At 56.1% G+C, this 25,108-nt stretch overlaps 13 protein-coding genes and 1 non-coding gene across 14 annotated transcripts; 6 read left to right on the forward strand and 8 right to left on the reverse strand.

The window, feature by feature from the left end:
- Positions 1–285: 285 nt before the first annotated feature.
- Positions 286–3,093, reverse strand: ACRALDRAFT_1063060 (uncharacterized protein). Its single transcript, XM_071016718.1, has one exon. The coding sequence runs from the start codon at positions 3,054–3,056 to the stop codon at positions 405–407; it is 2,652 nt and encodes an 883-aa protein (XP_070873146.1). The 5' UTR covers positions 3,057–3,093; the 3' UTR covers positions 286–404.
- Positions 3,094–3,988: 895 nt separating this feature from the next.
- On the forward strand, positions 3,989–6,354 carry ACRALDRAFT_2043193 (uncharacterized protein; the record flags this gene model as incomplete). Its single annotated transcript, XM_071021331.1, has 3 exons — positions 3,989–4,329; positions 4,403–6,040; positions 6,111–6,354. 3 exons carry the CDS (start codon positions 3,989–3,991, stop codon positions 6,352–6,354), a joined length of 2,223 nt encoding a protein of 740 aa, XP_070873147.1.
- Positions 6,355–6,437: 83 nt separating this feature from the next.
- Positions 6,438–7,387, reverse strand: ACRALDRAFT_1056402 (uncharacterized protein; the record flags this gene model as incomplete). The annotated part of the gene is made up of 2 exons (XM_071015877.1): positions 6,438–6,514; positions 6,565–7,387. The coding sequence occupies 2 exons, from the start codon at positions 7,385–7,387 to the stop codon at positions 6,438–6,440; spliced, it is 900 nt and encodes a 299-aa protein (XP_070873148.1).
- A 1,698-nt stretch (positions 7,388–9,085) lies between these two features.
- Positions 9,086–9,466, reverse strand: ACRALDRAFT_2020984 (uncharacterized protein; the record flags this gene model as incomplete). The annotated part of the gene is made up of 1 exon (XM_071020042.1): positions 9,086–9,466. One exon carries the CDS (start codon positions 9,464–9,466, stop codon positions 9,086–9,088), a length of 381 nt encoding a protein of 126 aa, XP_070873149.1.
- A 1,917-nt stretch (positions 9,467–11,383) lies between these two features.
- On the reverse strand, positions 11,384–12,131 carry ACRALDRAFT_2048636 (uncharacterized protein). Its single transcript, XM_071021552.1, has 3 exons — positions 11,936–12,131; positions 11,742–11,887; positions 11,384–11,677 (listed from the first exon to the last, which is right to left on the reverse strand). Exons 1-3 carry the CDS (start codon positions 11,952–11,954, stop codon positions 11,669–11,671), a joined length of 174 nt encoding a protein of 57 aa, XP_070873150.1. The 5' UTR covers positions 11,955–12,131; the 3' UTR covers positions 11,384–11,668.
- ACRALDRAFT_2020987 (uncharacterized protein) lies at positions 12,066–12,804 on the reverse strand (the record flags this gene model as incomplete). The annotated part of the gene is made up of 4 exons (XM_071020043.1): positions 12,066–12,131; positions 12,165–12,307; positions 12,353–12,381; positions 12,443–12,804. 4 exons carry the CDS (start codon positions 12,802–12,804, stop codon positions 12,066–12,068), a joined length of 600 nt encoding a protein of 199 aa, XP_070873151.1.
- Positions 12,805–12,831: 27 nt separating this feature from the next.
- ACRALDRAFT_2020988 (uncharacterized protein) lies at positions 12,832–13,298 on the forward strand (the record flags this gene model as incomplete). Its single annotated transcript, XM_071020044.1, has 4 exons — positions 12,832–12,914; positions 13,050–13,087; positions 13,116–13,218; positions 13,259–13,298. The coding sequence occupies 4 exons, from the start codon at positions 12,832–12,834 to the stop codon at positions 13,296–13,298; spliced, it is 264 nt and encodes an 87-aa protein (XP_070873152.1).
- A 649-nt stretch (positions 13,299–13,947) lies between these two features.
- ACRALDRAFT_t224 lies at positions 13,948–14,046 on the reverse strand. Its single transcript has one exon. It is a non-coding gene; the product is annotated as a tRNA-Val (tRNA).
- A 1,219-nt stretch (positions 14,047–15,265) lies between these two features.
- On the forward strand, positions 15,266–17,428 carry ACRALDRAFT_1049627 (uncharacterized protein). Its single transcript, XM_071015605.1, has 2 exons — positions 15,266–15,732; positions 15,805–17,428. The coding sequence occupies exons 1-2, from the start codon at positions 15,522–15,524 to the stop codon at positions 17,097–17,099; spliced, it is 1,506 nt and encodes a 501-aa protein (XP_070873153.1). The 5' UTR covers positions 15,266–15,521; the 3' UTR covers positions 17,100–17,428.
- Positions 17,429–17,665: 237 nt separating this feature from the next.
- On the forward strand, positions 17,666–18,745 carry ACRALDRAFT_1070005 (uncharacterized protein; the record flags this gene model as incomplete). Its single annotated transcript, XM_071017725.1, has 1 exon — positions 17,666–18,745. One exon carries the CDS (start codon positions 17,666–17,668, stop codon positions 18,743–18,745), a length of 1,080 nt encoding a protein of 359 aa, XP_070873154.1.
- Positions 18,526–19,676, reverse strand: ACRALDRAFT_1093280 (uncharacterized protein; the record flags this gene model as incomplete). Its single annotated transcript, XM_071019666.1, has 5 exons — positions 18,526–18,869; positions 18,912–18,971; positions 19,001–19,082; positions 19,122–19,308; positions 19,351–19,676. 5 exons carry the CDS (start codon positions 19,674–19,676, stop codon positions 18,808–18,810), a joined length of 717 nt encoding a protein of 238 aa, XP_070873155.1. The 3' UTR covers positions 18,526–18,807.
- A 309-nt stretch (positions 19,677–19,985) lies between these two features.
- On the forward strand, positions 19,986–20,856 carry ACRALDRAFT_2109945 (uncharacterized protein; the record flags this gene model as incomplete). The annotated part of the gene is made up of 2 exons (XM_071023448.1): positions 19,986–20,176; positions 20,241–20,856. The coding sequence occupies 2 exons, from the start codon at positions 19,986–19,988 to the stop codon at positions 20,854–20,856; spliced, it is 807 nt and encodes a 268-aa protein (XP_070873156.1).
- A 944-nt stretch (positions 20,857–21,800) lies between these two features.
- On the forward strand, positions 21,801–22,400 carry ACRALDRAFT_2028617 (uncharacterized protein; the record flags this gene model as incomplete). Its single annotated transcript, XM_071020542.1, has 3 exons — positions 21,801–22,036; positions 22,149–22,243; positions 22,330–22,400. The coding sequence occupies 3 exons, from the start codon at positions 21,801–21,803 to the stop codon at positions 22,398–22,400; spliced, it is 402 nt and encodes a 133-aa protein (XP_070873157.1).
- Positions 22,184–24,647, reverse strand: ACRALDRAFT_2054178 (uncharacterized protein). Its single transcript, XM_071021698.1, has 3 exons — positions 23,736–24,647; positions 22,330–23,596; positions 22,184–22,243 (listed from the first exon to the last, which is right to left on the reverse strand). The coding sequence occupies exons 1-2, from the start codon at positions 24,482–24,484 to the stop codon at positions 22,756–22,758; spliced, it is 1,590 nt and encodes a 529-aa protein (XP_070873158.1). The 5' UTR covers positions 24,485–24,647; the 3' UTR covers positions 22,184–22,243; positions 22,330–22,755.
- Between the last annotated feature and the right edge of the window lie 461 nt (positions 24,648–25,108).

A 25,108-nucleotide genomic window follows, 5' to 3' on the forward strand; every position in this document is an offset into this window, starting at 1 on the left:
GACTCGCATGAGTTGTAGTCGTAGAGTTGAAGAAGAGTGAGGTGAGGTGATGGTCCAGATAAGCGTTGAAAGATCGTGGCCAATCAGAGGCCCAAGAATAACCTTCTTTTTCTCTCTTTTTTTCACGCTACCGAATCACGTCATCCCGATGGCCGGCCTTATCCACCAATCAGAATCGGCCGTACCGGCCTCTATCGGGGCCCACATCCGGACTCCGGAGATGCTCCATCCGGGGCTTGGTCTTACTGACTACATGTACCCCTCGTGTTCTCCCGAGATATTCTACACAGCTGAAGAAAACCATTGTCTATCCATTGAACTCATGAATGTTATACATTCGCCGTCCCTCTCGACGCAACAATATACAGCTACTTTACAATAATCCTACACACCACCCCGTGCTCCTACATCCCCTCCTCCTCCGCCATCAACTCCTCCTTCAAACTCCTCTGCCTCGCCTTCTTCCCCCCCTTGGTCCTCCTCTCAGGCGTCGCATTCTTCTCCCGCACAGCCTTGATCCCCGTCCCATCATAATCGATATCCACCTTCCGACCCCGCTTCGTCTTCACCCCCATCGCCTCCTTCGCCCGTCTCGCCCTCACCCCCCCGTCGTCCTCCACCGCCGCCCGCCCCAGCCTCAACCCGCGCTCCACCCTCGTCTTGGCCCCGAGCGCCCACAGGTCCCCCCACGCCGCCTTGCGCGCGTCGTGGTACCCCTGCCTCCCGCGGCTCTTCGGCACCGTCCACCGCTCAATCTTGCCCGCCGGCGTGCACACCTCCAGCTGCACGTGGCCCTTGCGCTTCAGCGGCGGGAGCACCTGCCGAGGAAGCGACTGCATGTGCGGCCGACCGTGCGCCTCGTCCCCGTACCCGGCAAACGCCCTCTCCGTCGCTTCCGTCCCGACGAGCATGTCCGCCGGCGCCTCGACCCCGCGCCGGATCGCCACGTAGCTAAACTCGACGTCGTCGTGGTTGCGGTGCTTCGCCTCCAGCACCTGCTGCAGGAACCGCGGCCGCACGAACCGCTGCTGGAACGAGCAAATGTCTTTCCTCCCTTCGCTCTTGCCGGCCGTCTTGTACATCGGGCACGTCCGGTGGTTCGTGCACGGCGCCACGATCATGCCCGGCTCCTTCACCCTCGTAAACGCCGGGTCGACATTCTCCGTCTCTTCGGCCTCGCGCGGCGCCGTCTTGTCCGGCGGCGTGATGAGGTACTCCTTGAGCAGCTTGTCCCGCACGTCGGCGATGGCCTCGAACCCGCGCGGATGCGCCTTCTCGATCATGATCAGGACGCCTCCTTCGGGCGCGAGCAGCGACCAGAGCTGGTTCAGGATCGCCTTTCGCCGGTGCTCCTCCTTGACCGACAGGAGGACGTACGGCGCCAGGATCACGTCATACACCTTCCTCGCTTGTGGGTTCTCCGGTGCGTCCAGGAGCTGGTCCGCCGTATCGGCCGAGTGGAGGTAATTGGGCAGACGGGGTAGGAACGTAGTGTCGTGCAGGAACCGGGAGACGCGGTGCCGCAGGCTGTCGGACCCTATCACCACCGTCCTCTTGCCCGGAGGGACGCGCCCCTTCATGGCCATCCGGTCGCCGTCGTCGCGCATGGTGTCCCATTCGGCCTGCAGCACGTCCTGCCACGCCGCGAGGCCGGCGCCACCGCCGCCAAAGTCGAGCATGCGGGGCCCCTGGCCGCCGTCCCGCTTGATGAGGTTGCGCAGCCAGTCGGCGCCGAGCCGCTTCCTCACCTCGACGAGCGTGCTCATGGCCGAGGCGTACGCGCCGGGCAACACCGCCGCGATGAAGGCGTCGGCTTCGATCTGCGTCATTTTGTGTTGACCCGCTCGGAGACCTAGCCCCTGCTGCGGCACGTGCCGCTTCGATGCCGGCGTCACGGGCGAATAGGGGAGACCGGCACCACCGAGGGCGGCTTCGGCCGCCTCCCTTATGTGTCTGATGGACGTCCTTTCGAGGAGCTGGTCGATGGGGTCGCTGAATGTGGCCTGGGGAAGAAACAGGGTGCGCGGGTTCGTCGAGAAGCGGCCTTCCAGGGTGTAAGGGTGTGTCCGGGATGTGGCCGCGGCCCGGTCGTCTTCGTGGCCCTCCACCAGGTCGAGGTCGAATTCGTCCAGAGGTTGCTCTGCTGCGGCATCATGCACTCTTTGCCTCATCGTTCTCTCCTGTTCAATTTCATCTCGCACCGCAGCTTCGGGGCTTCCCGTTTCTGCCTCGTCCACCTCGGCCCGAGCCTTATCAGAGAAGCTTTGTTGTTCCGCCTCTTCGGCGTCTCGTAGGGCTTCCAGGTTGGCCGCCTCGAAATCCTTTTGTAGTTGGACGAGGGCGTCGTATTCTCTCTGGTTCCGCGCGATGGCGCTGATATAGTCCACCTGACTGTCCGACAACGAGTTTTCGTTCGGCTGCGGTGGGGTGATTTCGGTCGCGTCTTCGTTCGCCACAGCCGACTGTGTCGCATCGTCTTTCGACAGCGTCTCCGCCTCCGTCTTCGTCACCCTGGTATAAGAAACCTCTTCGAATGCTCCGCCTTCGATTTGTCGTAGAAGCACAGGGTCGCCTGTTGGGTTCTTCCGAGTCGAACTGGATGGGGAGGCGTCGACGCCAGCAAAAGGAATTCCCACATCTTCAGGTGTGGTCGTCCTCAACGGATATCCGTAGAGTCGCACGTAGAGTTCATATTCGTCTGTTGAGAGATAGTCCTTCGGGAGGGTATCTCGAAACCGTTGCCGGGCCTCGCGAACGACGGTTTCGATGTCGGCCCCGCCGTCGCCTTGTGCCGCTGGTTGTTCTGAAAATGACCCCGAATCGGGCGGCGCCTCTTTGTTTCCCACGTCGTTTAGATGCCTCGGTGATGTGTGAAGTGTCCGCAGCGCCTGGGTGCGAGTCGCTGTTGTGAGAGAGGGGAGGGCCCGAATTCCTCGTCGAGAAGCGACCGAGGGCGATGCGAAAGTCGGATTAGCGGAGATGTTTCGGGCTGACAAACTCGAAACGCGGGATCGGCAGCCCGGGCAAACGTTTCTAAGGCCACCGACAGCCAGCATTTTCGACATGACGGGTTGTGAAGGATGGAAGGGGTTGAATCCGTTCAGGCTGTGAAGGGTCAAAATCTCGAGACCAAGGAAAGATCTCTTCACAAGGTACAGAGGTACGTACCGTGGCAAACGCGCGATCACGTGAAACCAACAGGGGTTACAAATATGTCGCAATCGATTGGCCAAAAGCGTGGGGGCGATGCTGAGCTAATCAGCATTCCGATCTTCGTTCAGAAAGAAGTACGAGTACCTAATTATGGTGTAGAGGCACGAGACCAGATACCCAACTCGCTCACCGTGATCCATCACGGCCTATGATCGCGTTTCCGCCAAGCGACGAGCTGCATGGCATACGATAATGACAGCGCTATATTTCCTCCTCTCCAATCGCATGGACTTGCCTGATTCAGATTGAACGACTCGGAGCAGCTCGTAGTCGTCCTTATGCATGGCTATGCAGCTCCCGCAACCCGATTTCCCCTTATTCGCCATGAGCTGCTCTCGAGGAAGCGGTATCCGGCTGGCATCGGAAGCTCTGTTATACATGTTTCAAGATGTACCTGCCTGTACCACTGATCTGTCCATCTCTAGGTACCCTCTACCCCTTATTGAAGGTACTGTGACAAGAATATGTCGGCTCTACCCAAGTTACAACGTGTACTGATAGTCGGCGGCTCCAATCGGCACGACATCGAGTACCTCTATTACTTGGGCTGTGAGATATGTACCTGTACACAGCTTGTCTTTGCTTACTCCTCCGTTCTGCCCGCATCACTTAGACGACTCCCATGACCCCGACGATCAACTTCACCCAGTCAACAAATTCATACCCTCTCTATTCCTCCACCTTCTATTCTGAGGTCCCTCAACTCCCTGTCAAGTCCTCACTGGTGATATTTGTCCTTCATATTTCACTGAGCTACTATACCGAGACGCCTGTCATGGCAGTCCCTCATCCCTTGGCCCCGCTCTCCAGGGCCGAGTTTGAGAGAACACGCGACACCGTCGTCAAGCTATATGAACCTGACTCTAGCCTCTTCTTCCGCTCTATCTACCTTCATGAACCTCCTAGAACCGACCTCGTCTCTTTCCTCCAGGCTGAACATGAAGGCACACTTACCGATAGCACGCCACGGCCTCCGCGGCTGGCCATGGTCCAGTACGACGTCATTCATGCCGCCACCAAGCAGCTTCAGTACACTCAGTCCATTGTCGATCTTAACCTCTCGTCTGAAGTCGAAAGACGCGTGGCCGGTCCTGGTGACCAGACCGGTTTCCCTCCGTATGTCGCGCGGCTCATATGCCCAGCCTTCTCTCGTCCCATGTAAAAGTCAAAAGAACTCACAAAATTCCAGAGTCGAGTTTGCCATCTTCTATGACGCCTGCGTCAAGTCCGACCTCTTCAAGGAGGCCATGTCCGAGTTTGCCCTTCCCAAGCACTTCACCGTCACCATCGATCCCTGGCCCTATGGCGGACTTGGCCCGGACGAGGACCATCCCCGCCTCATGCAGGGTTTGGTCTACGCCCGCGATTCCTCGAACCGCAATCCCGACTCGAACCACTACGGCTTCCCCATCCCTATCATCCCCATCATGGACGTAGCCACGCGGGAAATCATCCGAGTCGACCGCCTGGCCACCGGCGGAGCCCAAGACGGTCTGGAACCAGCCCCTCGAGACACCGAACCCAAGCCTCTGTTCCGCAACCCCCGACCATCCGAATACGTCCCCGAGCTTCTGGATCGGCCCCTTCGCACCGACATGAAGCCCATCAACATCACCCAGCCCGAAGGCGCGTCTTTCACCGTCTATTCGGACAACTTGGTAGAATGGCAAAAGTGGCGTTTCCGCCTCGGCTTCACCCCGCGCGAAGGCGCCGTCATCCACGACCTCTGCTACGACAACCGCCCCATCCTCTTGCGCCTGAGCTACAGCGAACTCACCGTCCCCTACGCCGACCCGCGCCCCCCTTTCCAGCGGAAGCAGGCCTTCGACCTCGGCGACGGTGGCTTCGGCCGCGCCGCCAACAACCTCGAGCTCGGATGCGACTGCCTCGGCGCCATCCACTACTTCGACGCCTACCTGACCGACTCGCGCGGGAACCCGACCCTCGCCAAGTCGGTCGTGTGTCTGCACGAGCAGGACAACGGCATCGGCTGGAAACACACCAACTTCCGCACCGACCGCGCCGTCGTCACCCGCCTCCGCGAGCTGGTCGTCCAGTGCATCGTCACCCTCGCCAACTACGAGTACATCTGCGCCTTCAAGCTTGACGTCGCCGGCGCCATCACCGTCGAGACCCGCGCCACCGGCATCGTCAGCGTCGTGGCCATCGACGAGGGGAAACGGAGCCGCTACGGCAACGTCGTCGCCCCGGGCGTCCTGGCCCAGAACCACCAGCACATCTTCGCCGTGCGAATCGATCCGGCCGTCGACTCGTATGCCGCCGGCGACACGCGCGTCGCTGTCGAAGAGAGCGTCCCCGTGCCGCAGGACCCGGAGACGAACCCGTACGGGAATTACTACGAGGTCAGGAACCGCACCGTCGAGAAGGCTTGCTGGATCGACGCCGAGCCGAGGCTGAACCGCCTTGTCCGGCTGGGGAACGCCCACAAGAAGAACAAAGTCTCGGGGCGCCCCGTTGGCTACAAGCTGACACCCCCGCCGACGCAACTTCTCTTGGCCGACAGGGACGGGCTGCAGGGGCGTCGGGCCAAGTTCGCCCACCACCACGTCTGGGTCACGGGGTACCGGGACGGCGAGCTCTGGGCCGCCGGCGAGTTCACCAACCAGAGCACCGAAGAGAAAGGGGGCGTGTACGACATGGTGAAGCGGGCCGACTGGTTCGTCCAAGGGAATGGCCAACAGGGAGAAAACGGAGACGAGGATGACAGCGGGAAGAATGCCGAGGAGAAGGGCAGACTAAGCAGTCCTGTCGTGTGGAGCGTCTTCGGGCTCACCCACAACCCGCGCGTCGAAGACTGGCCTGTGATGTGAGTATAACAAGCAGGGGACGAAGCAACCCCATCCTGAACGAAGAACAGAGTACTAACGGAGGGTTAGGCCTGTGGAGATCCACCAGATTAACATCCGGCCCGCCGATTTCTTCACATCCAACCCAGCACTCGATGTCCCCAGCATCAAGAACAAAACATCCGTCATCGTACCTTGCTGCGGAGAGCGCCAGGATGAGAAGGCAGTGGACTCCAAGGGCGAGGAGGGGACGGTCCAGAAGGATGCAGCAGCGCACCTGCAAGGGCCTGGGCCTGATCTGACAGCGGAGATTGCGGGAGCGCACATCAAATAAGGGGTCAAGGTGGACGAATGTCAGAGAAGACAGCGAAAGACAAGACCTGAAGCATAGTTTGGCAAATACAACATTTCCACCCATCAATGGTCGACTTTGAGGGAAAAGTCGACGTGGGGAACGCCTTGATGTATGGAGCTGGTTGACAGGATGTCGATATCTGATCCGAGTTAGTAGAGAGGGACATGTCGATGGACAAGCAAGACATACCTTGACCAACGTACGAAGCCGCATTCTCAATATTCAACCCCCCAGAGACCTCCAACAAGAAATGCTTCTTCCCAGCCCACCGCTCCTTCAGACTCCTAGCGGCAACCTGCACCCCCTCCGGCGTAAAGTTATCCAGCATAACGACATCGGCCCCAGCCGCAATAGCCTCATCAGCCTCCGCCTCACTCTGCACCTCGACCTCAATCTTCAGCGCGAACCCCGCCGCCCGGCGCGCGGACCGCACGGCCTCGGTGATGCTCCCGCGGCTCCAGACGTGGTTATCCTTCAGCATGACCATGGCGCTGAGGTCCATGCGGTGCGTATCGGCGCCGCCGATCAGCATGGCGTACTTCTCCACGAGGCGGAACCCGGGCGTCGTCTTGCGCGTGCCGGCCACGATGCCTTGGTACCCCGCCCCGCGGAGGGTAGATACGAGCTTCCGCGTCGAGGTGGCGATGCCGGCGCACCGGGAGAGGGTGTTCAGGGCGACGCGCTCGCCGAGGAGGAGGTTTCGTGTCGGGCCTTGGACGGTGGCTACGCGGATTTTCTTGGACGGTTCGGAGGCCGGGTCGAGGGCAGTTCCTTCGTCGACGTGCCAGGTTACGGTGCAGTCGCATTGGCGGAAGACTTCGTCGAAGAAGGGCCGGCCGGCGAGGATGCCGGGGCTCTTTGCGTAGAGGGTTGCGGTGCGGGGGGCGGCACCTACGACGTAGCCTCCGTAGTCGAACGAGGGGGTGTCTTCGGCTAGCCACGAGGTGACTTGAGTTGTCCAGCTCGGTGGGAGGAGGTGGTCGAAGGATTCTTGGTGCGCGGATTCGGTCATTTTCGATGTTGGGACTTGTTCGTTGATGGCGGTATCGAATCAATGCATCTCGGGAGAGGAAGAAGGAAGGCGACGGACTTGGAGTCGTTCAAGCGGGATTTGGCTGCCCCACTACCCGGGAGAAGCCGATCTCGGCTTAAGCTCAGGCGGGGTCTGATAAGCAGCTGTCAGCTGTCATGACAAAAGTCCACGCTATGTCAGCCGTTGACCCATGGCTACTAGACTACCTGCAGGTACTTCATAATACTTTCAATCGCTTGCCAACTCCCTTTTTACTTTGAAAAAGTTCCGTGCCAGGGGCTAATAATTCGTACCCGCAAGTACTCCACACACACGACTTGTCACGTCCAAATGAGGCGCGTCTCAAACATCTTCGCCTTCACGTCTGTCACGACTTCATATCCCACCACCAGACCATATTCTCCCACAATGGCCCCAACTACCCGGGCCTCCCGGAAAAAGGCGTCCGAGGAAGAAAAGGAAAAACCTGGCCAACCATATCCCCAGACCAAGTCGGCCAGAAAGGCAGCAAAAGCCAATGGCCCCAAGAAGGAGGCTGCTACTGATAAACCCAGCCGGACGAGAGGCGACAGCCCTCGCGCCAAACCGAACGCCTCTACCGAGGATGCCCCTAATCAAATCTCCTACTGGCTAATGAAGTCAGAACCTGAATCACGGATTGAGAACGGACAAGATATCAAATTCTCCATTGATGATCTGGCTGCCCAGACCGCCCCCGAGGAATGGGATGGTACGCGCTGCCTTTAGTCTTTTTCTCTCTTCCTCTTCTTCTTCCTCTTTTTTCTTTTTTTCTCTTTCTCCCTGCGCCTCCTTTCTAACAAGCCAACTAGGTATCCGAAATTATGCCGCCAGGAACAATCTGCGCGCCATGAAGAAAGGAGACAAGGCCTTCTTCTACCACTCCAACTGCAAACCGCCCGGCATCGTTGGAACTATGACCATTGTCGAGGAACATTCCCCTGACTGTATGCTCCCCTTCCCTGTACTCACCTCCCCCAAGACCCGTGCCGTGAACCTCCACGGACTGCCGGCCAACTAAGAGAACACCAGGGGACGCTTTGAACAAAAAGTCGGCGTACTACGACGCAAAGGCCCCCGAGGACGGGAGCAGATGGAGTCTCGTGCACGTCAAGATTGAGCACAAATTCCCCCAGATCGTGCCGCTCAACTCGCTGCGTGAGCTCCAAACGGGGCCGCTTCGAGACATGCAGCTACTCCGCCAATCCCGGCTCAGCGTCAGCAAGGTCAGCAAAGACGAGTGGGAGTCGATCATGGAGATGGCCAGGAATATGGTGGACGAGAAGGCGTGGCTTCGGAGTATCGAGGAAACGAAGAGTTGTCCTAATTATAATGTCTAATCGAGATGGAAAGGAATGAAAAAGGTAGGTATCCGAGTGTATGATAGAATTGGATAGGGACCCTTTGTCAAGGAGTTGCTCGACGGTCAGGGGGAAAGGTACCTATGTGGGTCATATCGGTGAGTTCCATCGTTTATCCTCTCCTTGACGACGCCCTCTTCGCAACCATGCAAGTCATGCCATGGGCATTCCGTCCTTGTCAGGCCAACCTCAACCTAAGCCTCCCCTTCCTTTCAAGTCGTCCGCCGACTGACAAACTGGGATTCCAGGGCAAGCCGGGAAATTCCGGTGTAGAGGGCAGAAGTCGCATCGGCGGGTTTCACCTCGGAGGATGGTATTCCAGCGCCAGATACTCCTGCACGGCCGCATCCGACATTTCGGAAATGACGAGAGTGTTACAGATGGTCTCCAGCTTCCCGTGCTTCTGGAGCCAGCCGTACGTCTTGCGCCCGTCCTGGTCCCGCGCCTTCTCCTCGGCGATGGTGTTTGCGCAGTCCTCCGTGATGCCCACCACCACGGCCAAGTTCGATTCAGGGAAGACCCGGAGTCTTGTGTTGGGGTGGATGTATGGCCGGCACGTCACGCCATGGTCCTGCCAGCAGGCGACTGGCGGGCGGTGGCCCCGGTAGTACTCTGGGTCGTAAAAGGGGACGCAGGCGAATGCCGTGCTGACGAGAGATGCGATGACAGCAAGCCGCATTTTGTATTTGCTGCTTCCTTTCCTTTGTTAGTTTCTCCCCTTGACGGCGTGGAATGGGATGGTTGTTCAGTACTTCGTGAGATGGAAGATGTTACGTCCACGGTTCGTCTGGATATATCGCCCGTCTTATGGGCAAGGTATCAACGAATATGGTCTTGTATACTTATATATATATATATACTTCCATGTCGGGTCTGGTGACTCCACGCTTGCCAAAAGGGGACCTGGAAGAGATTCCGTGATCCTTCTGATCGCCTGAAGAGACCTCCGAGTTGCGGCGTAAGTACGACTAGTCCGACTCGGACAAACCATACCCATGAAGTATCGTCCCTTGGGCTTTGGGTCCCTGGCCTTTATCCTCTCATTCCAACACCCATCATACGATTCATACCAAGACAGGTCCAATCTATTGGAGGGAAAACAACACTAAAGTATGCGAGGGGATAGTAGCGATGCACAGAATCTGACAAATACATCAAAAACGCGGACCCCATTGCTCCATCGGGCTAGGTAATAGCAGCAGGCCCCGTTATTCCGTACACTGTCAGTAGACAACAGTGACCCGTTCGTGCATGTACCGGTTTCGCCAGCGCAACGTCCATGTATTACAGCCGAGTCTTACATAACGCCGGGACATCTCCAAGAGCAGAGACATAGGTGACAGTTTAGCGAGCTTAAATAAATGGTAGGATCACGTAGCAATCAGAGGCCTCATAAGCGACATGGAGTTATAACATGATCAACTTTTCTTCTCAAGACTCGCGGCAACAGGGGTTCAAACTCGTCTCTCATCCGTGGAGGACACTCGGCTAAGTGTTAGAGCCACATAATAGAGGTCTTTATCGTGACCTAAAAATCCCAAGACGACCTGGTTATTTGTATAAGAGGACGACTGCTTCACTTGGGTCGAATAACACGATTATCCAGGCACTATGTCTACTGCCACCCCGGTTTACCATCTAGGATCTCGTCTTAGTAGAAAGCTTATGCCTTTCTAGAGGCCTAAATAGTCAACTTAACGTCTTGAGTCCAAGGGAATCTCTAGACTTCCCCAGAACACCGGCTCCGTCATGGTGTTAATGATAGCCCCTAAATCCACTCACGCTTCCGAGATGCTGCCCCTGGGCCCATCTAACTCTGTCGACCATTCCCGAGAGATATGTCAAGGTATCTTGGCGGGCCCTAATTCTTAGTCTCCCTGGCCCTGATGGTTTTGGCCCATGAGCTTGTCTTGGTCCCATTGCACCTCGACTTATTGTCACGGTCTCTGCGAACTACACAACATTGAATGACAGCCCCATTCTACGTCATAGTAGATCCAATGGAAGACGAGACGAATTGCGTAAACAGCACAGGGATTGTATTTACTACGGCCATGTGGGAACAAGGCCTTGTATCAGGCAAGTCCATCAGTCAATGCCAGCTTATGCAAGGTGGCCACTGAATTGTTCGTTAAATTATGGCAAATTGTCAGCTCAGCGTCTCAGGGGGTCACTTACAGTTTCTCCATGGCCTCAGCCAACCTTCTGTCAACGACCTCCTGCCAGGCCCTTCGCCTCTTTACGCAATCAGAGCAGAGCGGGTGGAGCTTCGTTTTGGAAATGCGGCGGCGGGAACGAACCGCCCTGCGCCGACTTTTGGAGATGGGGAGGCCGCAGCGATAGCAGCGCTTCGTGGGACTTTTCGGTTGTTTCGGTCGTTGGCGCATGTCGGAAATCGGAAGATGTGTCGCTTCTGTCGTTCCTGCTTTGGTTATGCTAGTGAGAGATATCCGTTGCTTGATTCCTGGCCTTGATTTGAACGTATGTGTGGCGGCCTGGCAGGTAGCTCAGGAGAAGGGATATGATATACACCAGGTGCTGTATGTATGCACGCAAGTGGACATGGAGTCTAAGACGCCTCGGATAAATAATAGCTCGCGTCTATTCTTTTTAAATTTAGGTTTGTTTATCCTTGGGCTGAACTTAACTGTGACCACGACCACGACCACAAGGGCGATCACAAAGCAGGTATTCAGAAATTCAGTCATAGCCTGACATTACGACTAACCGGCCACCAGAGACAGTCAAGCGATCAACAGACCACCACGGATAATCGTTACTTGACTAACCACACAAAGCCTGGACGAGTTGCCATCGGCGCTCTTGCCGTCCCAGCCTGCATCGACGGGGGTGAGACCTATGTCTCCCAGAATCCGCCGCACTACACTGTCTATTAAGAATTAGTCTGTGTTCACGAAGTCAAGATATCAAGGCAGCTGAAAATGAATACATACCGTCCAGCTCAAACGCCTCGCGCAGAGACTTAGGGTAGCCAGGGATATTACGCGCCGTCTGCCAATGAACCAGTGGCTGAATAGAACATGTCGTATTCTGCAATAAGGACTCCCTGTTGGAATTTCGCCGTGTTTCGTTGATGCGCCTAGGAACTATTAGTATTTGCAATGTTTGTAGGAATATGAATACAGACCTTGTTGGCTCCTGATCATGAAGTGGGTCGACCGATGATTCCAAATTAGAAATTCGTGTGACGACAAGCGTCTTACGTGAGTCCTCCAACTAACGAAACGCGCGTGCTAAGAGACGTTTACTTCGTAAAGCTAGTAAAATGGCGTGGTTTTGTTGTCGACTGCCGAAACGTTTGTTCTGAGGTTCTGGAGGAGGTTCTGGAGGGCTGACTGGAATTCGCCCTAGGTGACTGGAGACTGGTCCATGCCGGCATGTAAAACGACTGAATAGTCTATGCGGCAGTATGCTTGCAGGAATGCGGTGTCAGATGCAAGATGGACGTGTGTGTGTAAGGTGTTGCGCCCACAAACAGCGCATGGAGGTACGCCGTTCGCTGGACGGATGGTACGCAGCTCTTCGCCGACGCTGGCAAATCAACCCAAAGACCGCAGCGGCAAAGATGACAGACTTGCGATTCACAGCCAGAGACATCGTTGACGGGAAAGCCTTCGCCGAATGGGCGAATCACCTTGCCTGTCTTTGCCTCAGGTGCTTAGGTGCGCATGCGGTGATCTGTCCGGCCTCTTTTGCGTCGTTGAGCATGGTCGGAAGTCGTTGTCTCCGTACAATTGCGCCCGAGTCGGTTCGGCCGCCTCCGACGTAGCCTCCGTCCCGGTGGATGGCTGTGAGGCTGCACTCTGCTGTGGATCGGTGGCGGGTTGTTGAACTGGAGCCGTTTCTTGACTGGTTGCGGTTTGGGGTGAACATGACTGTAGGCGGCTGTGGGTGCGGCTGTGGGGTCGTCTGCTGCTGTTGGTCCTGATGCTGTTGCTGGCCACCCTGACTCTGGGTGCCAGAGCTGGAGGCCTGCGTCTGTTGATCAGTATCCATCCTGGTTGGTTCGCGTGATGACAGTCAATGGCTCCCTCTGCTCCTGCGATACCACACCTCCACCAGCGACGTATGCGGCGCAGCGAGGTACGCCGTTCGCTGGACGGATGGTAGCAACTGGGAATCGAACCCAGGGCTCCCCGATGGCAATGGAGAATTTTTACCACGAAAAGGAAAATGGAAACGGGGCACGGGAGATTTTATAACTAAAATTTTAGAGAGCGTTCTGTGAATGGGAAGGTCAGGTTGGCGTGGCGCCTGTCTTGTCTAGCCTTGGACGTTTGTGTGACTCCTGAAGTTGTATTTTTGAGTTACGACAGACTCAGAGGTTGGGCTCGATCGAGTCGACCCTTCCTACTATTCCAACGACCAAAGACGGGCTCTTGTCATCGAGCAGGCGCTCCGAGGCGTGACGTCTCATAAACCTTAACTTTTAACGCTGCAAACGGGCAAGGGCGCCACCGTCCAGGCCGGGATGGGCAGGACAAGCCTAATAAACGACCTGATAGTAGGCTAGCCGAAAGAACGGTCAGACTCGTCACGGGTCTGTACCTAGAGCTACAGACGTCCCGAGGAGACGGTAGCTAGACCTTCTTGAAGGGTGGAACGAATAGCTACAGATAGGCAGGCGGGCCTTTGGTCGGCTTTTGGATCGTAAAGATAACCAAAAAGAAGGATGATGCGAATTGTGATGCTTTTTATGTGTCGGTGATAGGTGACGATCGTGAAAAGACCGGACGAAAGTCGTAAAAAAAAAAAAAAAAAAAAAAAAAAAAAAGCAGACCAGATCCCTGGGACCGCATACGAGGTCACGTGATATCCGTGACGTCCTGACCCTAGACACTGGTCTGCTCTTGAACACCAGCTTCGTAATTACTGTAAGGTTGGGCTGGCTACCCAGGTAGGGAGAACTTGACGGTGTTGTGGTTGCCTTGCTATCTGCGCGTGGAATGGGTGTTGGCCTTCGCCGACCAATACCCCAAAAAAAAACCTCAGGACAGTCGCGCAAGACGAGTTTTCTTATGCTAAAAGACTTGTTACTGTCATTGCAGGTAGAACAGCGCAAAATTATAATATACCGACAAAAAGGAAAAGAGAGAAAAAAATGTCGTGCCCACCTAGGCGACAACTCCTTCGCAAGCTTGATTCAGGGGAGGCTCGAACTCCCGACCTTCAGTGTACCTTGATCAGTGGAGATGACCAATGTTAGACTGACGTGATAACCAACTACACCACCGAACCTGCGATGACACCACTGAACCCGAAAGCAATTAAGAGCAACGGAGCGCGATGGTCGGCGGTTGCACAACATCGAGGAGTTAATCCAAGTGGTGATTTAATCAAGGTAATTCTTAGGAAATATTTACGTTGTATTCCGACCAGTATTATTATAGTTGCCATCATGAGTGCTTCTCCAAGATACCGAGGTACACGACTACCTGAGATCTTTTTTTCTTTTGGTATCGGCATTGCATGAATGCTGCGGTGCCATTCAACTCGGCAGTTCAAGTCCTTGCGGAGAAATGGGGGAATCTGGTCGGGAGAAACCATGCAAAAGAATAAAGAACAAAAAAGGCCCCGCGGGGTAATGCAAGCTTTTTTAAACCGGCTCATGACGCTGTTCGACACCTTCCTCATTAGCTCTAGTTTATGGAGTTTCGACGATCGCGGAATGGAGCCGCAGCGACTTATGGCGACAGGGGTTGGCTGGTCGTCAATTGTCTTCCCGGGCATCAAGCTGTCAAGACGATCCACTCAACCTCCAACTCCCGCCGATGCACCAAGGGGCAGAGTAGTTGTATAAGGTTTGCCACTTTGCTCGTGTACATACAGCCATACGGACTCCTGTTATACTGAGGTTCATGGCCGAGATATCCCCATGGCGCGGTAGTGAACCGCCCAGCCAGACGCATACATTAGATCTTTGTTTGTTTATTGATCTGTCTGAGAGCACTACGAATTCTTTCTTGTTTGTGTGTCGGTCCAGTTGTCGAGGATTCCGAGCAGGTACCTTCGTATGTACCAACGTCTCCCCAGCCACCAACCTAACATATTATGGCAGACCCTATTGGGAGGTACGGCAATGGCAGTACCTAGCATATGCACGGCAATCACGGACGTCATTAGTAATTCAGGCACCTACTTCGTAAGCTTTCGCCTCGCCTCCACAGTCCTTCAACTCGCTCAGTTTTGCTTTCCCTCTTTCTTGTCAGCCAGTTGCCGACTTAGCTGCACAAGTCGTGCACCCTAACCCCGGCGATCCATTCTCTTATCTGCACGCTCCCTGCCGCTATGTGGGACGGAGTGAAAACTAGAACGACATCGGGTCTCCCGCTTTTCTCCCTTGTCCAAGTCTTCGAGGCCGGTCTTGGGTCAGAATGAGTTGTTGGGGGGGGGGGGGGGGGGTGTGTAAGACAAACATGTGGATTGGGCTGGCTGGGGCGGCGTCGGCGGTCGCAATAAAAAGGTTGAGACATGTCTTCATGTGCCAGGCTTGGTTCTGGTGCTCTGCTCCCTTCTTTCACCACGACCCTCGAGTGGCGCGTTTGAACTTTGAAGACTGAGCAAAGGCGACGAAACGGCACGCAATTGGACTTCACTTCCTGGCTCGAAACAGTCAGGCGACTCGACTCTTGCCGATACCATCACAGACTGCGCCTGTTCTTAGGTATTCCTCGCAGTCGGCCAGCCGCCACGGACCTCGGACGACGGAAGCCATGCAGGCAGAGGCCAAGGAACCATCGGAAAGCCCCCAGCACAAGGGCGAGTCGTCCCCCGATACACGCTCCTTGGAACAAGACGTCGAGCAGCGCCAGCATGACGCAGACATTCAGTGTCCTCCGTCCACGACGGACAGGAGGCTCATGACCAAGATTGACTTTCACGTCGTGCCCTTCCTATGCATCATGTACCTTCTCGCTTTCTTAGGTACGAAAAGTCGCTTTGTCGCTGCATTCCCCTGCGACGTCCCCTCAACCTCCGCTAACTTGACCTTCCCAGACCGAGTCAACATTGCCAATGCCAACGTCTTCGGCCTCTCCGAAGAGCTCGGCCTCACAGGCACGCTCTACAACAACGCCCTGGTCGTCTTCTTCGTGCCGTACATTCTCCTGGAGATCCCCTCCAACATCCTCCTCAAAAAGTTCAGCCCCCACGTCTGGCTGAGCGCCAACATGTTCGCCTTTGGCCTCATCACCCTCCTCCAGGGCTTCGTCACCAGCTACGGCGGCCTCGTCACCACGCGCTTCTTCCTCGGCGTCTTCGAGACGGGCATGTTCCCGGGCGCCTTCTACCTCATCGGCATGTGGTACCGCCGCCACGAGGCCCAGAAGCGCTTCTCCTTCTTCTTCAACAGCACCACCCTGGCCGGCGCCTTTGGCGGCCTCCTCGCCGCCGCCATCGGCAAGATGGAAGGCGTCCGCGGCTACCGCGGGTGGCGCTGGATCTTCATCCTCGAGGGCCTCCTGACCGTCGTCGTCAGCCTCTTCTTCTACTTTTGGCTGCCCGACTTCCCCGAGGACGTCAAGTGGCTCACCCCCGAGGAGAAGACGTACGTCTCGGCCCGCCTGCGCCTCGACCAGGGCTCGTCCGGCCACGCGCGCAAGACCACCCTCCGCGACGTCGGCAACGTGTTCAAGGACTACAAGGTCATCGTTGGCGGGTTCATGTACTTTGGCCTCATCGTCCCCGCCTACGGGTACGCGTACTTTGCGCCCGGCATCATCCAGGGATATGGGGGGTACACGGCCGTCGAGACCCAGCTGCACAGCGTGCCGCCCTGGGCCGTCGCTTTCGCCTTTAGCATGACCGTGGCCGTCATCTCCGACCGCCTCCGCCACCGCTTCGCCTTTGCCGTTCTCGCCATCTGCATCGCCATCGCCGGCCTCGCCATCCTCATCTCCGTCACCGGGAGCCTGGCCCCCCGTTTTGCGGGTCTGTACCTCGTCGCTTCGGGCGCCTACACGGCCATGCCCATCGTCGTGTGCTGGTTCAATATGAATCTAGGCGGACATTACCGCCGCGCCGTCGGCAGCGCCTGGCAGGTCAGTTTTGGGAACATTGGCGGCATCATTGCCGTCTACGCGTTCCTCCAGACGGACGCTCCTCGCTTCATTACGGGGTATAGCATTTGCATCTCGTTTACGATATTGAGCATCGTCGCTTGCGTCGTCTACGGCGTGGGGTGCTGGGTGGCCAACAGGAACCGGGATAAGAACCCGATCCATCGCGAATTGACCGAGGAGGAGAAGACGGATTTGGGAGACATGTCGCCGGAGTACAGATATTTGTTGTAGGAGCTTATTAGATGGTGAGAGTAAGGGTAGAGGTTGAGATGTATGAATCTGAACCTGAACGCTGTGACCCAACATGCTCCGGACGTCCCATGACCTCATCTGCATCTACCTCTTCTGGAAATCGGCGACATAGAGGGCCTGCTGAGGTGGACTCTCGAGGACGAGCTCTGTGGATATTGAGACTGTTGGTGCTATTTGTGGGCGTCGTTTGCCGTGCGAATGCACCTCCAAGTCTCTAGCCTTTTGCTAAAACGCAGAAATCTGCAAGATGCCAATGATTTTGGGAAGAAAAGGAGCTGGATTCTGGTGATGAAGGGCTGAGATGTGACCAGCATCACGGGTGCTGCGAGTTTGGGCGCCCCTTTTTTTTTTTTTTTTTTTTTTTTTTTTTTTTTTTTTTTTTTTTTTTTTTTGCTCCTCCCAATTGTTACCCGGGTACCTTGATGACTCATCACGTGATACCGTAACCGAGATGCCTAGATCAGTATCTCTACAGCTCGGTTGATCACAGCTTCACACGACGGGAAAACTTCTCCTTTGCCTTCCTTTCGTAGACCTCCGAAACAATGGGTAGCTCCCCACCCTCCTCCCGGCCTCACATATTATTCTACTTCATTCCCGGTAACCCAGGCTACATCGATTATTACACCGAATTCCTCGCCAGTCTCCAGAAGCGTGTGACGCCATGGAGCGACGGCCACATCCACGTCCACGGCCGCGACCTCGCCGGCTTCCGCGATGACGCACACGCAGCCTTCACGGCCGAGAATCCCCCCTACGACGTCGAAGGCCAGATCCGTGTCGTGACACAATATATTGCCTCCCTCCGTCGGACCCCTGGTGGCGCTATTTCCGAGCCTTCCGAGAAATCCTCGGCACCACCGTACGACCTGGTCGTCCTCGCAGGCCACTCGGTCGGCGCCTACATCGCCCTCGAAGTTTTCCACCGTAACCAACACCACCATCACCGCGTCGACCCGACATCAGGGGAGCAGCCCCTCCTGCCGCGACTCCATGCCGGTATCCTCCTCTTCCCTACCGTCACCCACATCGCCCGCTCCCGTGCCGGCCGACGTCTCGCCCGCCTCGCCGCATGGCCCCCATTCGTCTTCTCCCTCGTCCTCCTTCTGGCCCGCACCGCGCTGCTTTTCCTCCCCGCCTGGTTCCTGCGGCTCTTCTGCGCGCGGGTCATGGGGTTTTCGCCCCGCGCCGCCCGGGTCACCGTCGACGACTTCCTCAAGAGCCGCGGCGGGGTGTGGCAGGCCCTCCACCTCGGCAGGGATGAGATGCGCGTCATTGCCGAGGAGAAGTGGGACGAAGCTTTGTGGGATGTAGTGCCGCCGCCGGTCGGGTCGCCTTCCCTTTTTTTCCCTTCTTCGTCTTCTTCCTCCGATTCTCCCCGTCGTGCTAGCCCCAAATTCTTCTTCCTATTTGGGCACAATGACCACTGGGTCGCTGATGATAGCCGCGATCGGTTCATCCGGGCCAGAGAGAAGCATGTTCAGAATGGAGCGGCCAGGGTCGAAATCGACCGTACGGGTCTACCGCACGCTTTTTGCACCACGGCGAAAAACTCCGAGGCTGTCGCTTCGCGGACAGCAGAGTGGCTGAGGGAGATTTGGGATGCCGTTGTGCCTGGAAACTGACAGCGAGCAGGCCACAGAGAGTTCATACCAGGCAGGGTGTCAATCTAACCCTGCCTGCCGCATCACCATCTCGTAGCACCAGCACTGGACCAGTCGTTTGAAACGTCGGATACAATTTGTTTGTCTCAACTGGCTGTTCATGCTGGAATAAGAAACATAGACGGACCGGCGTTCGCTTCACCCTCATCCTCGTCGGCCATTCTTTGCCTGGATTTTGTTTCCTCGACTACACTGCAGATCTTGCCTGAAACAAACTGCCGTCAACTTGGATCGGCTCCGATTGTCCCAAAGAAAGGGAATGGTTCGTCATGTGGGACGCTCTTCCGCCGCCCCTCGCCTATATTCCTTCCAGGATTCCTCGCCCTTTCGACTCGACAGCATGGTCGTAATACTCGTGCTTGGCCTTTGCCTTTTCTTCGAGAAGGTGTACTCGCTCGCGCAACTCTTCAGGTGAGCCGGGCTGCTTCTGTTTCGCGGGGAGGTTGATTCGGGACATTATTTCGGCAGGGTCGGTGAAAGACAGGATACAGACGGTGGCGACGAGAGACGTGCCGCCTATGAGGCTGTTCTGCGCGTTACCACACCCGAAATGGAAGACGAGTCACGAGACGAGCTTTGCAATGACGTTGGCATACCGGAGATTTGGTCTCCCGGCCCAGTTACGTTGCCAGCCTCCGGGCGCCGCTTGGGTCGATACTGGACGGCATAGCAGGGGTCGCTCACCGAAGCGCAAATGCTTCAAATTCGGGCAGAGCGGACGTCGTAAACGGATCATTGCGGATTCAGGGGTCTGGACGGTTGAGCTTTGAAGATTGGTAATACAGTGGAACGCGGAAGATGCCAAGAAATTGGCGACCGGGTTGATGGAATGAAGAAGCTCACCTATATAAACGGACGAGCTTCCCACCCCGTTGATCACACCATGTGACATAACCCATCCACCAGCGCGAACTGTCGTGGATTAGCCCGAACCGTATGCATCATGGCACGCGGGATACGTCAGACTACTGGTCCTAGGTTCAGCACTTGTGGTTTAGACCGATCAATTGGGATGCCGAGGTGGACAGCTAGCCACCCTACGACTCTTCTTACTCGTCTGTCGTCCAGCGGCCCCATCCGACGCAAAGACACCTCCTCATCGATCAGATCAGTCCAAAAACACGTCAACATCTCACTATCACCCCTACGTCCGACGCGCATCCAATTGAGGTCGCTGAGCCATTCGTCCATCGCCCGAACCATGTCCAGCGCAGCAGTCTCAAAGTCGCCCGAGTCGCTGGACTTGCACGCCTCCCTTACGCCAAATTTCCTGGCCGGCATTCGCAGCTTCTGGTTCTCTCATCTCCACGACGATGAGTCGATCATCCTACCAAACATGGACCACTGGAAGCGCTGGTTTCAGAGCGATCCCGAGTTTGACCAGCTCTGCGTGTAAGTCCTAAACCACCACGCGTACATCCGCCCATCCACACTACAACATCCTCACTCGGCACAGGAAGCAGTTCCAGCCCGCACTGGAGGCCATCAAGACCGCCAACCCCACGCCCGAGTCTCTCCTCGAAGCCGCCAACCCGCAAACGCCCGACGACTGGCTCTCCCTGGTCCTCCTCCTCGACCAGATGCCCCGAAACTGCTACCGCGGCCCCGCCTCCGCCACCGTCTTCACCGTCTTCGACCCCTTGGCCCTCGCCGTCGCGCGCCGCGCCATCTCCCTGGGCATTCCCGAGTCTCCCGAGCTGAAGCACTACGTCGCGCGCCGCTCGTGGCTCTACCTCCCCCTGATGCACGCCGAGGATCTCCCCGCGCAGGAGCAGTCTCTGGCCGAGTACAAGCGCATGAGCGAGGATGTCCGCGCCTTCATTGCTACCCCGAGCTCCGCCGCTGCGTCTCTCACCGGGGAAGAGGCGAAGTGTCACGGTGTTCTCGTTCAAAACAAGGAAAGTGCCGAAAAATCCGTCGATATGCAGTATGATTTCGCGGTGAGGCACCATGTCATTATTGCCCGGTTCGGGCGATTCCCGCATCGGAACGGGCCTCTGGGCCGTGCGCCCACCCCTGAGGAGCGCGAGTATTTGGAAAAGGGAGGCGAGACGTTTAGTTCTAGCGGATGAAGAGCGTTAGACTGGGTATACCACTAGAGCCTAGACTCACCCGAGCCCAATCCATTAGGTGAATAGTCTCGAGGCGTTCATGTTTGTTCTCTCTGGCTTTGCGCAATGAGAAGCATTTCAGCTGCCAAGCTCTCACTCTTCTCGGGCCTCGGAGCTCCTCACGGTGGCACCCTCGCAACACCAGCTTCAGTGTGATGCATCTTCAACAAAGGGGAGGCACACCGTCACATGTGTAGTTTGTTGGTTTCCTTGGCCCTCGTGCAGGGGTATGATGCGCGATTCTCGGCTCCGATTGAAAGGGACAGACCGGACTATTGGGACCAGAGCAACCATGGGGTGGGTGATCGTGGTACAGACATCCCTAGTCATTCGGCCGAGTGTCCCCTGCGCCGATGGAGATCAAGCCATTGGCAGCGAGATTTGTCTTGGCAGACTCGACCCTTTGTGGCGATCATCGCCTGCGTCTATTGACTTTTGAATAGTGTCTTTCAAGCTTCGGTATTGACACACGAGCTAGGAAACCTGCATGTTGCTTAGATGCTCGTGTTTCTATGTTTTCCTCGACTTGACGGCCGTTCCATTTCATTTCCACACAGGAATCCCTGCTCCTTGTGACACTCGAGTCTTATTGATCACCGTTTCTGGAGGGACGCTGTCTTGAGCTCGGGCTGTGATTCTACGTCCAGACAAAGAAACCATACAACCGTAAAAGTTTGGCATGTCATGGTGAAGGGTTGACCTCGCGAATGGGTCAAACTTGTGATGGCAATTCATCTGATGACAGGAAACTATAAGAGGGGATGTTTCTTGCCATTACATGCAGTCCAGCTCATCCATACACGAAGCATTCACAGCCACGAGGCAAGAGACAGTTTCAGTTCCCAAACGGCAGTACACGCACCCAAGTCGGAATCATGCACATCCTCCCCATCTTTCTCTCCACCATGGCGGTCGTCCCGGCGGCCCTGGCAATGATGATACCAGCCGGCTCCGTCAAAGAGTGTTCGGACATCACGGTTCAAGGCTCCATCCTCACGGCCACCTGCCCCAATAAGTACAGCAGCGCAGAACAGTACAAGATTTCAAGCATCGACCTTTCGCAGTGCAATAGGAAGATAAATCCTAATCCCCGCCCGGGGCCGCCGACTAGAAACGGCGGGATGGGTTGGCGCCGCAGCGAGTACGTTAACGTCCTTCCCGCTTTTATAACTACATGATCGGGCGCTCCCCACTGTGGCCTCTCCATCTGGACATGGTCCAGGACGAACTTGCTGACACTGAATCTCCGTCAGGGACCCCCTGTGCCACTGTTACTTCGCCGAGGGGGCCCTTGCCTACGACCTGACTTGCGAATGTCCCGGCGACGTCACCAAGAAAGTTAACGTCCGTAAGTACATGTTTCCCGGCAGCCTTCCCGTCGGGATTTTGAAAGTCGTGATGGACTGATTCTTGCGTCTGCGTCCACTCGAATAGATTGGGTCGGCCCCGAGAGTGGTTGTCTGCATTGCCTCGGCGGCGGACGTTTGGGCTGTGAGATTATCTAGGGCACATGTCCGTAGCATGGTGGCAGAAGCCATGGGAGACTGGGGACTATCTGGTGGTGGAACTTGGGAGAAATGGGTGAGAGAGTGAGACTATGTGGATGGGTGCGATCCTTACATTCCAACTCGTTCCCCGTATGTACGTACGCTCAGGTGCGTAGAGCTGGGATAGCAGTAGTTCTTCAACCTCAACTACTCTCACGTTACGAGTCGGGTGTCGTTTCAGTCCGACAAGCCAGAATACAAGACAGCTAAAGTCAGAGATGCATGTTGGGCATGAAACGTGACATATCTCGGCAGAACATTGTATTCTCAACTAGACTGAACCAGCAAGTGGACAATCCTCATGGCTGCAGCTCTAAACCTGCTGCAAGTGGTCGGCCAACCTCAACGACAAGGCCGCCAGCGTCAAAGACGGGTTGGCCTCCGGACAAACGGGCATGACCGACAAGTCGCACACCCACAGATTATCCATACCCCTGAATTTGAGATTGGTGTCCACCACACCCTCGCCCGTGGCACCGTCCATGCGCATGGTGCCGCTCTCATGGGAGAAGACGCCGAATCCGAGATACTGTGGCCGGATGCCGGGATTGGGGGCGTCACCGGCCGTGGTCGGGTTGATGAAAACGTCCCTCACTTTCTTGACAATATCGTCCATGTCACTCTGCACGGCGGGTTTGATGGGCGGTCGCCTGACGTCGAGGACGGGATCCAAGCCGGGGATATTGAGCACCGAGTTGCCGTCTTGCAGGGGTGCGACAAACTCGAATAGGATGCAGATGGTGTCAAAGTTGTGCTGCTGTCTGGCCTGTTTGCTGGGATCCAGGAGCTTGCCGTCGCCGCTGTAATAGTGCGAGGTCTCTATCAGGGCAGAGCTTCCTGCGAGGAAAAAGTTGGCGTTGATGGTCACGGTGACGAGGCACTCCTCTCCGCCGACCTGCATGTGGGTTTTCAGGTTCAGGGGCTTCAGCGTGACACCCGCGTCTTTCTCCTTTGCGAATCGCACGTAGCAGACGTCGTGGTCGATGATTCCCGTTCCCACCAGCTTATTCAGGTGCTGTAGACCACTGTTGAGGGCGATGGATGCTGTGCCAATGGTCCCGGCGGAGAGGATTACTTTCGCCGTTCCCACATCCAGGTCCTTGATGGTCTTGGTCTGGGGGTCTCGAATCTTCAGGGCGCGAACTTTTCTCTGTCTACGGGGGCCATTAGTGTCAGATTCCCTTGAGGGCGTAACGAGATATCATGGAAATAGGGGGTAAAAAGAAAAGGAATGTACAAGGAAAACAAGGAAAGAAAAAGAACAAGGTGAAGTGGAGACAAGGGGAAACTGACGCTTTTCCGCTTTCCACAACCTCATGGTCGACGGCAAGCACCTCCGTATTCAAGAGGACGGTCAAGTAAGGGTCGTTGGCGTACATGCGGTTCATGATGGCCAGAGTGGTGCTGTATGCACCCTGAGAGAACTTGTACGGCGCCGGCGCATTGAACTGCGCGGCGACGGGCATGAGGTCAAAGTTGGTGCCCGTCAGCGCAGACTGGAGCTTCGCCTTGACGTCGTTAATCTCGTTGACGCTAACCTCTTCCTCGGCATCGCCCTGGGGGTAGATGGTATGCTGGGAGTCGTCGGTAAGGAAGTTGAAGGCCTTCTTGTAACCACCCCCCGACTTTAGATAGGTGTGTATGTCCTTGTGGAAATACTTCTGGAGCGTGTTGTCGCCAATCTCAGGGGTCCAGATGCCCCAAAGATTGGATCGTCCGCCGACGCAGTAGACGGGGCCTCCAATGTAGGTGTCGGAGGTGTCGGTGCACTGGACCTTGGCCTTGACGGCATCATATACGCGCTCATTTCCCTCGGGCGAGTTGCTGGCTCCCCGGCTGAAGTAGGGACGCGATGTGTTGAGGACATGGGTAGAGAAGATTACTCCTCCACGCTCGATCAACAGGACCTTCTTTTTGTTCTGGGCCAGGACCTCGGCCAGGGGGCCACCGCCGAAGCCGCTTCCTACGATAATGTAGTCGTAGGAGTTGAGCTTCGAGAGCATGCACACGACATCGGTGTCGAGGTGAAGGAGGTGATCCATGATTCAGTGGTAGGTTTGCAAAAGTTATGGAAGTTGAGAGTTATGTTATGAAGTTGAGCCTGCAGCGATCGATGATGTCTTGTCGTCTTGTCAGTCAATGTTGGATGAGGCCCGCCCTGCTATTTATATTGTGAACATGAAGCCATGCTGGTCTCTTGAGTGCTCCAAGCCAAACCCCGTCCCCGACTACGAGAGAGGTAGCAAGAGTAAAGCCCCCTCAGTTTTGGAGTGCGAGCTTGAGTGGTGGCAGATGCACATGTGGTCTCGACTGTAAGTTCTGTAATCATACCCCTGACGTAACGTTCCCCCGCCCATTTGCTTGAGGCTTGGTGTGTCTGTGGAATATGTGAGGTGCTGTTTTCGGATTTTCAGCTCGTCATTGATATGCAAGTCGGCAATATTCATGTCGTGGCATGCTTTTGCCAGAGGAGACTGAGGGGACTCAGGGGACTCAGGGGACATTCAAGCAACCGACTCTCTCGATGGATCAACTTGACGAATCGACGTCCTACACCACCGAATAAGTGAGATGCTTTGTAGTGCGGGCTTCGCCAGTTGTCACTCTCTAAAGAATCATTCGCTCTTGACGAGAGATGAGTTAGAGGATCGACTGACCGAGAACTT

This window comes from Sodiomyces alcalophilus (genome assembly GCF_042370955.1).
Source record: "Sodiomyces alcalophilus JCM 7366 unplaced genomic scaffold ACRALscaffold_6, whole genome shotgun sequence".
NCBI lineage: Eukaryota > Fungi > Ascomycota > Sordariomycetes > Glomerellales > Plectosphaerellaceae > Sodiomyces > Sodiomyces alcalophilus.